This window comes from Puma concolor, chromosome A2 (assembly GCF_028749965.1).
Source record: "Puma concolor isolate L17-30 chromosome A2, mPumCon1.1.hap2, whole genome shotgun sequence".
Classification (NCBI taxonomy): domain Eukaryota; kingdom Metazoa; phylum Chordata; class Mammalia; order Carnivora; family Felidae; genus Puma; species Puma concolor.
Genome location: NC_141668.1, coordinates 23,754,079 through 23,766,188, shown reverse-complemented (window position 1 = coordinate 23,766,188; position 12,110 = coordinate 23,754,079). Strand labels below are relative to the sequence as shown.

Genomic DNA, 12,110 nt, shown 5'->3' with positions numbered 1-12,110 from the left:
TCCATTTACTGATATGGGTTTGGCTAGCTCTTGCTATATGCCCACTGACATCAAATTCCATTGCACAACGAGTGTGGTTTTTTCCCTGACCATTTTATCAACATCAAGCAAATTATTAAACCACTCCCTCCAGAATCTTGTTCTCAATCAACCATTTCTCTTACTCTGCTTTGGCATAATCAAATTTCCAATCCAGACACACAGTACATGCAGCCTGCTCCTGTGAGGCAGTCTTCCTCACTGTTAAGATGGATATGTATATAGGTAGTGTTTCAAAAGTTAGTTTCTAGACTTGTTAGGTGGATGTTAAAACAGTGTTCTATTTGTAAAAAGTATAAATGAAAAACAAATTTTTTAAATACAAACGATAGGGTGCCTGGGTGGCTCAGTTGGTTAAGCGTCTGACTCTTGATTAAAGGTTATTTACAAAAGACTCTAAAATACTCTACAGTTCTATCTGAAATTAGTAGAATGAAGTTTTATTAACATACTACCCAGTAATCATTTAAAAATATAAAGGCCAAATTCTTCATTTTCTCTTGAATGCTAGTGTTTAAGTAGCTATGGTGTGATGGAGACTACTGTAGATCCTGAAGGAGACTTCATGATATTTTCAAGACCTTTAGAGGTGGAAAGACTTAAATCTAACATTTTATGCCTGTATTTTATTAGAAGACATAATCCCCCCCCCCCGGCTTAAGTTTATCAAAAATGTTATTATTTATGAGTTATGAAACAGGAATCTTTTTTGGTTCATAGGAGAAAAATGGAACAAGGGGAAACACATGTGAAAGAGTCAGATTGGAAAGAGAAGTAGGTAAGAATTGTTAGAGGTAGCAGCCCAAGAAAAGGGAGAAAAGGGAAAGAAAGAAAAGGAGTGAAAAAGAGTTTTGTGCAAAGGTGTAAAGATAGTACCCAAGATGGAATAAACTAAATTATAAGCAGAAAAACAGAGATAACGGTATGTAACCCTTATACACATACATAATTAAAATTGAAAGGAAATAAGAAAGGAAACTGGTGGATATTTGGGGGCCAGTAGGGCCTTAGCAAGCTACCAGGTGAGAATTCTGGCCAAGGATATAATGGCTTTCTAGAACAAAAGACAGGAAAAAGTATAGACGCAGACAGGACATCTGAAAGACATGCATTTGCCATATGTTTAAAAATATAAACTTTTAGGGGCGCCTGGGTGGCTCAGTTGGTTATGCATCCAACTCTTGATTTCAGCTCAGGTCATGATGGCACGGTTCATGGGCTTGAGCCCCATGTTGGGCTCCACAGTGACAGAGCAGAGCCTGCTTGGGATTCTCTCTCTGGCCTTCCCTGACTCGCACATGCGTGTTCTCTCTCAAAATAAATAAAGAAAAACTTATATAAAAAAAAATATATATATATTATATATAAATAATTTATATATAATATATATAATTCATATATATATAGTATAAAGGAACTTAATATTATTTAGAAGTTATAGAAAAATGTTTTTAATCCCTTTTTTAAGTTTTTTGTTTTTTGTTTTTTTTTTTGAGAAAGTGAGAGAGAGTGAGCATGAGAGGGGGAAGGGCAGAGAGAGAAGGAAAGAGAATAAATCCCAAACAGGCTCCATGCTGTCAGTGCAGAGCCCAATGTGGGGCTCAAACTCACAAACCATGAGATCATGACGTGAGTCTAAATCAAGAGTTGGCCTCTTAACCAACTGAGTCACTCAGGCACCCCCAAAAACATTTTTAATCCCTTTTACAGCCATGGATAACTGTAACAATATTTTGGCATTCATACTTGGAATTTCATGGAAAAAATTAGAGTTAATGCTATACAAGATTACCATTTTCCTGTGTGTTCCTTTAAAGATAGAGTTAAAACATTAGTCATGACTAAAGCATTTTGTCCATTAAGACATACCATAATTTAACTACTTTATGATCTACTGGGTCATTTAGATTGCTTCAAACTTTTTAAAATAAAAGTTTTTAAAGTAACACTGCAATTTGCATACTTACACATTAATTTTAGTGCACAATTCTGAATCTTAGGATAATTTAAGTAAAATCACTCAAAGAATATAAAATCTTCAATTAGTATATACTAAGTTGGCTATATCATAATACCTTTGCCAACAATGCTTAACCTGCCAATGTGTTAAGTCCTGTATCTCTCATTTTAAGTTTATTTTGAGAGAGAGAGAGAGAGAGAGAGAGAGAGAGAGAAACAAGAGAACGAGTTGGGGAGGGGGTAGAGAGAAAGGGAGAGAGAGAATCCCAGGTGGGTTTGACTCTGTGCTATCAGCACATGGGGCTCTCTCTCACAACTGACCTTGAGATCATGACCTGAGCTAAAATCAAGACTTGGACGATTGACCACTTAACCAACTGGGCTACCCAGGCACCCCTCTCACTTTTTTTTTTTTTTTAAATATTTTTAATGTTTGTTTATTTTTGAGACAGAGAGAGACAGAGCATGAACGGGGGAGGGTCAGAGAGAGAGGGAGACACAGAATCTGAAGCAGGCTCCAGGCTCTGAGCCACCAGCCCAGAGCCCGACGCGGGGCTCGAACTCACGGACCACGAGATCATGACCCGAGCTGAAGTCAGACGCTTAACCGACTGAGCCACCCAGGCGCCCCCCCTCTCACTTTTTTAATAAGCATTCTCTGGAGTAGACATAAAACCATTTTGTACCCTACGCTTATTGGTTACTTTTGAATTTTTATTCAAAGCTGCTCTATTTTACCCTCTTTAAATGGCATCACTCATCTTTATTTCACCCCCTCATCAACTACAAGTCTGTTTCCTTTGGTAAAAACATTCTCTTAATAGATGAGCACATGCTGGAAACTGAATCTAGAGAAATATGGCATACTCTCTGTAGCAACTTCTCTGCAAAAAAACCAAAATCTTCATGGACTGGGGATTACTTGGGGTTTTGAAACAGTGTTCTAAACTCCTTATGCACACCTTCACATCTCTGAAGCTCTGTAAAAACTGTATTCTCAAAAAAGAAACTCACCTTTCTTGTAAAAGCCTATCTTTTCCATACACTCTCTCTCAGCCACTAACCCACACCTCTCCTAAAAAGCAATCAAGTGTTGTCACTAAAGTCTATGCAATATTTTATTTATATTGACCTTCTAAATAGTGAGAGCCTTACATGATCTTCCTAATTGCCTAGTAGAATGCCATCTATCCTGAGGATTTAGCATATTGGTCAATATCAAACATGTGGAATTCATTTAATTCCATGATCTCATTTTTTAGAAGAACAACAGTTGAGTATCAGTCTCATGGTCAAGGAGAATGAGGGCCAGAAGTGCTCTTTCCTGATATCCACACCACTGATCAAGCACACTCTCCTAACTCTACATAGTTGGCGACTAAGCATTCTAGGAATGTTTCTGAATGAAAAATACAAAAAGTCTGAACTTTCAAATAAATCTGAACTTCAAGATTCTGAGCCTGGGTGGCTCAGTCGGTTATGCGTCCAACTACGATCAGGCCATGATCTCGCGTTCCGTGAGTTCGAGCCCGGGGTCAGGCTCTGTGCTGACAGCTCAGAGCCTTGAGCCTGCTTTGGATTCTGTGTCTCCCTCTCTCTCTGCCCCTCCCCTGCTGACACTGTCTCCCTCTCTCTCAAAAATAAATAAAACATTAAACATTTTTTTAAAATTCAAATATGATTTATTTCAAAGCAGTCTCTCTGGAAAGCTATGCAAATACTTACTTCAATGATGTTACAACTGATTAGGAGTTTTATAAATTCTCTTTGAAAGTGCTGTTAGGGCCAGTTCACAAGAAAATCATAATTCTTAAGCCAATTTCATAATCATATATCATTTTACACTCCGATTGATGTTACTCAGTTTTTCCATCATCTTATTCTGTGAAATTAAATGATCTTTAGCCATCTCAAAAATTTATATCCAGCCTCAAAGCATCAAGATGATTTCATAAGCATCATTCATTGTTCATGATACTCAAAGAGAATATAAAATTCCAAAAGACCAGCTTAAGATGATGGCATTTAAAAAGTCAGTTCATAACCTGCTTATATTCCTTCTATATATATTGTCTGTTTATATTCCTTCTCTTTCCAAAGATAATTTGAGATAGCTTTATTATTATTTTCAAAAAAAACCCAACACTTATATAATGATATAAATTGTTTTCAAAGAACATTTTTACTTATAACTCAGGCAATCATGTAACTTCTGAAAAACTCTCTAAAACTTATTTCTTTTAATGTTTTATTTATTTTTGAGAGAGATACAGAGTATGAGTGGGGAGAGAGCAGAAAGAGAGACACACAGAATCCGAAGCAGGCTCCAGGCTCTGAGCTGTCAGCACAGAGCCCCATGCGGGGCTCGAACTCACGAACCGTGAGATCCTGACCTGAGCCAAAGTTGGACGCTCAACCGACTGAGCCACCCAGGTACCCCTCTCTAAAATTTATTTAAAGGATACTCTGAAAGATAAGCATGTCAAATTATATTGAATATATACTTAAATGTGCATAGAAAATTGTCTTAAAGTACATATACCAGGATGTAATGATGGTATCCTTTGAGGGACAGGATTATGAGGCACTTTTAATTTTTCTTTATTTTTGGTCACCTGGACCTTCTTACATTCATACTAAGAATATGGAGCATTTATACAATCAATCAATCAGTCAATCAATCAACCAATTGGGGCACCTGGGTGGCTCAGCTAGTTGGGCGTCAGATTCTTGATTTCGGCTCAGGTCATGATCTCACAGTTTGTGAGATTGAACTCCAGTCAGGCACTGCACTGACAGCATGGAACCTGCTTGGGATTCTCTCTCAATCTCAATCTCTCTCTCTCTCTCTCTCTCTCTCTCTCTGTCTGCCCCTCACCCACACGCATGCACGCTTTCTCTCAAAATAAATAAACATTTACAAAAAATCAATAAATACCAAACATATATATATATAAATTTTTTTTTAACATTCCAGGATCTAAGCATTAAGGATGCTTAATCCTGCATATCTTAATATTTAAGAGCTCAAAATTTGGCTCAGGAAGAAGGGTATGCCTGCCTAGATACTACAGAGGCAGGGTTTAAAAAGAACCTTAAGTCTGGGTTTATCTCATCTCCTTCCCTTCTGCATAATTCTACAACTATCTATACAACTCAAAAAGGAAACCTCGCCTATTCTAAATGAGCTACTACCTCTCAAAATGTTTAAGGCAAATTCAACAATTACATTGTTGATGACCTGAAAATGGGTCACCACACACAACTGATTATAACTCTCTTATGCAATCCTTCCTTTGGAGGAAACAAACACAGCTTGTACAAATATTTCAACTAGACCTACTTCCCTAAGAGAAGATGGTACGCATCTGTAAGCATTACCAAGTTCTAAAAGCGCACAGCAAGGCAAAGGAAAAATTATGAAGAAGTTAAATCAGCCTAGTCATTTGTCCCAAGCAATTTCATATTACATCATTAATTTAAGAAAGTCCATAGGCTTCTATTGCGTCATTAGTTAATAAACAAACCAGGCCAAGTTAAGACATTTTTACTTTGAAAGTTATGATGAAACAGATTATCTGGAAAAATAAGATCAGGTTTGAGAAATAACTACATTTCTACAGGATATGTCATTGTTTTCTATAGTTGCCTGTTAAACAGCTATACTATTTTCTTTCTAACTAGGAATTTAGGGCTCAAAACTATATCCAGCATGCTTTTAGTCTTTAAGCAAACAGACACTTATGAAATATATCTGAATGAATTTATATGGTGTGGACATTCCACATGTAAAGATTTGAAGATCATACCGCTCAACTACACACAAGTTCAGATGCCTGTATCAAAAGAAGAGATGAATGGGGGACAGGCAACCACAACGTGAAAGAACAGCCCTCCCAAACTGAGTAACACCACATTCCATCTCCCTGGGATGGAACTAGGAAGGGGTGCTGCCCCAACTATACAGGCATTAAATCAGATATACTTGGGGAGTATCTCAAAAATGCAACACCTCACAGCTCCCTTCCTATTTCACCATCTGAGAACCCTACACCTCAGAGGCCCTTGTAGCAAGAGGGAAATTTCCAATTGAATCATTCATAAAGTATCTTCTCCCTCCCTGAGTTTAGAAAAATCAGCCCAGAGACCCTAAAAGGAAATCACCAATTTATCCTTAAAATGAACACCGAGAGTTCCCAGCCTAAGAAGGAGTTATAGGTGCTCTGTAGTGTTTTTAAGGCACAAAGCTGGAGAGCAGAAAGTAGCTAGATGGTGCTGGAGAAGCCGCTGCATTTGAATGAAAATCAGTCCGTAAAGATCCTATCTTTTTCACATTACTTATCCTAGACAGAAAGGTGGGGGCCTAGAATCAAAACATAAAGCTTAGGATGTCTTTGGTCCACCTCTTTGGGGGAGGGGGGCGGAGAAAGAAAACTTTTGTTGAAGGGTGGGCACGGTGTGTGGTATCTAAACTCCAAGAGACCTAGCATTACTTCCAGAAACAAGCCCATAGCAGTAGCAAAATGTATGAACTCTGGCAATCTGAACATGAGGATCAGTGTGACTGTCAAAAAATGTATGATATATTCCAATTTTATTTTTTTTCTTCTTTCCTAAAATTGGTCAATATTTTATAATATTTCAAAATCATCTTTAGAATGAAAATTTTAAAACCTAGGCTAAATTAGCTGAGTTACTACCATTACACAATCTCAAAAGTTTTACAAGCGTCAACCTTCAGGGCACCCAGGTGGCTCAGTCAGTTAAGCGTCCGACTCTTGATTTCGGCTCAGGTCATGATATCACGGTTCATGAGTTCAAGCCCTACATTGGGCTCTGCGCTAACAGTGTGGAGCCTGCTTGGGATTCTCTCTCTCCCCCTCTCTCTGACCCTCCCCCACTTATACTGTCTCTCTCTCTCTCTCAAAATAAATAACTTAAAAAAAAAGTGTCAACCTTCAATCCGATATACATCTTTAGCACCTGATGCTAAAACACCTAAATTGTCACTAAGTGCCTTAACAGGGGTGCTGGGTTAATAATATCACCAATTAGGGCAGAAAGAAGATGAAGGTGAAGAAAAAGTACCTCTTTATACAATCCCACTGAGGCTCCTACTCTACTTTCTTCAGCTGCTCAGGGGGCTAAAACGATGAGGAGTGGAGAGAACGGAAAAGGGTGATTTCACTGCTAGGTACCCAGAGTTGGAGTGAACAAAAAGCAAAGGAGGATCTAAAGAGGATTTTTAAATGACAGAATTAGAATAGACACTACATAACATTAACTCCAATAATCTAGCAATTAAAATGAGACTTAAGACATGTTTATTATTTTACTACTCAGCCTGAATGGACAGTGGGCCTTTAAGATTATTTAATCTTACCCTGACAGAAAAATCTAGAGTTATGATCATTACAATCATGCAAAGGGTTCATTTCACCATCTTCTGTCACACTAGGAAGTCCCACAGAAAGTCACTAATTAATTAACCAAAGCCCAAAAAGGAAAAATTCAGTTAAATAACCATTTCTGGAATTATCTCCCATAAAATGTAGGCTTTTTTTTCCTCTTTTTCTCTTTGATTTCAAAACTCTCTAATGAGACAAATTGAGTAGTCACATACCTATAGATGGAGATTTGAAAGGGTATTTATCAGGAAGATCCACTCTAACTTTCCATACTCCACCTTCATATGGTGCTGAAATACAAGTAAAAATGTTAAACATTGTAACTGTGTGTTTCCACATTAAAAAACAAATCTGAGTCAAGGTGAAACATTAAATCCTAATCTCTTTCGAAAACCTTGTAAATTAATTCCTTCAAGAGTCAGGGACCCCATAATTAGTAGCTATTATATGCTCAGATTAAAATACTTTTCTTTTTAAAAAAATTTTTTTTAACGTTTATTTGTTTTTGAGACAGAGAGAGACAGAGCATGAACGGGGGAGGGTCAGAGAGAGGGAGACACAGAATCCGAAACAGGCTCCAGGCTCTGAGCTGTCAGCACAGAGCCCGACGCCGGGCTCGAACTCACGGGCTGTGAGATCATGACCTGAGCCGAAGTCTGCTGCTTAACCGACTGAGCCACCCAGACGCCCCTAAAATACTTTTCTTTAACAGATCTAGAGTTGGGGGCACTGGGATGGCTCAGTTGGCTAAATGTCTGACTTTGGCTCAGGTCACGATCTCATGGCTCGTGGGTTTGTGGGTTCGAGCCCTGCATCAGGCTCTGTGTTGACAGCTCAGAGCCTGGAGCCTGCTTCACATTCTGTGTCTCCCTCTCTCTCTCTCTGCCCCTCCCTGGCTCTTGATTGGTCCCTCTCTCTACCAAAAATAAATAAATATTAAGAAATATATATTTTTTAAAGATCTAGACCTGGAAAATAAGCAAAGACTCATTTCTCCCCTACATTTACCTGATTCTGTAAAGTATTAAGCACTATTCAATTAATTGGTAAATAACAGCCTCCTATTTCAATCTACCCTGTTGACCACCCCTAACCAAACCCAAAAACAGAAATAGAAAAAATACATGAAACTTTCCCCCAAACCATACACTGAGTAGCCACTCATTAAAAAATAAATAAAAATAAACAAGAGTATTCACGATTCATGTTTAATACTGTCGCATGGAGATAAAAGAGAAAAGCATATAAAGAGTTATGATAAAAGCAAGACTTCCTCACTGGTTCTACAGTTGCATTAAATTTACTGTTCAAATACTACCCCGCCACCACCTATCACTGATATTCTCATTACTTATTAAGGAGTAGAGAGAAAAGAAAAAGAAGAGCGCACATCAACATGTGTACTTACTTCCTTGTGGTCCATAAAACTTCACTACAAATTCATTGAGTCCTCCCAGGATCGTAACCTCATGCTTACTCTCAATGCTAAGGCAGAAGGTAAAGGAAAGTACACAGGCTTTATATTACCTAGAACTAAAGATGATATCCCCAAGATATGCTATGTAAAGTGTTACCAACATTTGATATGAAACTGACAATATAAAATATACATAGTCATTCTGGTCACTTAGGAGGCAATATATACTCTTGTGAAAAGAAAGGGAATGAGCTTTAGATTCAGAGGCTGGAGTTCAAATCCCAGGACCGCCATTTGCTGGTTTTGCGGGCCCATGCAGAATAACATGAACTCACTCTTTGACAACTGGGAAACACCACTTCATAGAATTTCTGTAAGGACTGAATGGGTCAAATATGTAAAATGTGTAAGACTGCATTTTGTATATACATAATGTATATGTATATACAATACATAATGTATATTGGATATAATGCATGTACATAATGTATACACATAAATGAAAAACAGGCACTTAGTTTTAGTTTTTCTCTCCTCTGTGAGCTCTCTTCCCCAACCTACTCCCAGTGACCCTTTAACATAAACTCCATTATTCCCTTTAGTCAAATCCAAATACTCAGCATAGCACTGATTCTCCTAAAGTATAAATGCCGTGCTCCTAAAATTATGGATTTACTAATAAGCCAAGTCCCCACCTGTTCTCCCCCTGGCTTGGAGAATAATCAAATAATTAGTGATGCCACCTTGCTAACAAGTACTGTTAAATGCAAAAGACCAGCAAAATATTTAAAAAAACAAAAACCAAAATGTTGTCTGTAGTATTTCCTTTCACCTATGCTTTCTCTCCCTTCCAAATCTCTCTGCCCCTTAGACTGGCCTCTGGGTTCTGGTGCATGCCAGGGCTCTCCTCACAGGAGCAACACTTCTGTGGTCTCTTCCTCAAAAACTTGCCTGTCCCTGACACTCTCACCTCTTTAAGGTACTAATATTCAGCTATAGGAACCAAACCAACCCGAATCAGAAATGAGAGCTACTGGTTTAATATGTACCTGTTTTATGTTTCTGTTTTGTAGTTCAAACAAATAATGACTCAGGAATTTTAGGTGCTGGGCTTTGGAGGGCCCTCAAATCTCACAATGAAATTAAACAACAACTAAACCCCTAACAATCAGTTATGATAAACTGGTCTTATCTTTCTCCGTCAGCAATGCCAATTACATTTTAATTACATGTACTATTATACAAAGGGAAAGAACTGAAAGAAATGTAAAAAAACATTCTCTTATATAAAGAAATACGGTCTTTTTAAAAGATTTGAAATTACATATTTGGCTTTCTTATTTTGTGGTCCTACGGGCCACGAAACAGAGGGGCTGGGTGTATTTTTGGGAAAGTGCCTTGCTGAAGAGCCTTGAACAATCTCCGCTGAAGACATGTAACAAGACAATTTAGTTTATGCTACTTTGATCTCATTCTTTTCTAAATGAAAACTATTTTAATAACATGCACACTGAAAGGACTCAAATAGTATCCACATTGTAAAATGGGCTTCATTTCTCGCTTGGTCAAATGAGACATTCATGGATGCTTTGGGGTAAATTCTACCTGACTAGTCACCTTCTGTCACCTGGCAAAATATTCCAAAGCTAATGCTTATGTAATAAATAAACGTACAACAGGTTTAAATTGTCTTAAAACAAACAAAAGAGCCAAAAGAGCACCTTGTGTTGTAAGTTAAACCTAGTTACAATAAACAAAATTAAACACAATAAAGCCCTTGAAGAAAACAGACTTTTTAAAAAATAATCTTGGGGGCTCCTGGGTGGCTCAGTAGGTTAAGCATCTGACTTCAGCTGTGCTGACAGCTCAGAGCCTGGAGCCTGCTTCAGATTCTGTGTCTCCCTCTCTCTCCGCCTCTCCCCCACTTGTGCTCTCTCTCAAAAATAAACGCTTAAAAATAAAAAAATAATCTCGGGGCAAAAAGGCTTTCCTAAGAACGACACCAAAGCCAGAAACCAGAAAGGAAAAGGTTAGCAGATACAAGCACAAACACACATGTAAAACTTTTGTATTGTAAAAGACAAAAAAATAGGTATGTATACGTTTTTTTAAGCAGGCATCAAGCCCGGCATGGAGCCGAACGCAGGGCTTGAACTCATGACCCAGAGATCAAGACCTGAGGGAAAATGAGACTCAACTGACTGAGCCACCCAGGCGCCCCATAAAAGGCAAAATTAAAACAAAGGACAACCTAGGAAGGAAAAAAAACTATAGCATATGACCAAAAAGTGTGAATTAAAATATATAAGGTTATTACAAAGCAGTAAGAAACATGAGAAACACCTTGACAAAGAAAAGACAAGAACAGCCAAGAAAACTGAATGAGCATAATTAAGCTAAAAAAATTTCAATTCATTAGTTTAAAAATCACACATTTTCCACTCTTTTCCACTATACACTGATAAAGAGGAAAGAGCTGATGAAAACCTCGTGTTCAGTGGAATACAAATTAGTATTCCTGAGGGTAAATTTAACACTATATTCCAAAACTCAAAATGCATTTATCTTTTATTCAAATTTCCCTTTTATGAAGTTATTTTATAAAAAAAATAACCAGAAACTGCTGGTGGGAGTGTGACACAGTTTCAACCATCCTGGAAAACCGCTGGCGTGGTAAAGCTCCACACGTGCACCCTCCCAATAGTCAGGTATAGCCGTGATCACCAAAACACAGGTTCAAGGATGCTCACGGTGCTACTTACAAATCCAAAAATTAGGTTACGACCCAGAGACTCCCCAATAATAAAAAGGACTTACGGTTGTCACCCAACAGAATACTGCACAGCAATAAAAAATGAATTGCAACATGTTAAGTGCATGAGTCTCCCAGATAGGACAGTGACAGAAACCAGATACCAAAGAGTAGACACAATATGATTCCAGCCATACACATTTCAAAGAGACTAAATAAATCAACGGTGTCAGACATCAGGATAGTAGCTACCCTAGTGGAGACTGTGAGCACCGGGAAGTGGTTTGAGGGGGATTTCTGGGGTGCTGATTAAACCATTACTGTTTCATTTATCACTGAGTTACAAAAACGATTTTTCGTATATATATGCTATTGTCTAACCAAAAGTTTACTGAAAGTAAGTCAAAGTATATCTGAAACGTGCAAATATGTTTACTGGAATATATGAAATTTAAAAATGGAAATTAGGGGCGCCTGGGTGGCTCAGATGCTTAGGCGTCCAACTCTCTTATTTCACTAGTGTTTACTGATGCCC

General features: G+C 38.0%; 1 protein-coding gene across 4 annotated transcripts in view; it reads right to left on the bottom strand.

Annotated features, from left to right (window-relative positions):
- UBE2H (ubiquitin conjugating enzyme E2 H) overlaps window positions 1-12,110 on the bottom strand; it is a 102,870-nt gene that overhangs the window by 37,037 nt on the left and 53,723 nt on the right. For all 4 annotated transcript variants that reach the window (XM_086690325.1, XM_025929543.2, XM_025929541.2 and 1 more), the window contains 2 exons: window positions 8,815-8,891; window positions 7,622-7,696 (listed from right to left, as the gene is read on the bottom strand). In XM_086690325.1, the coding sequence (XP_086546451.1) occupies window positions 7,622-7,696; window positions 8,815-8,891 (152 nt within the window). The remainder of the gene's footprint in view (window positions 1-7,621; window positions 7,697-8,814; window positions 8,892-12,110) is intronic.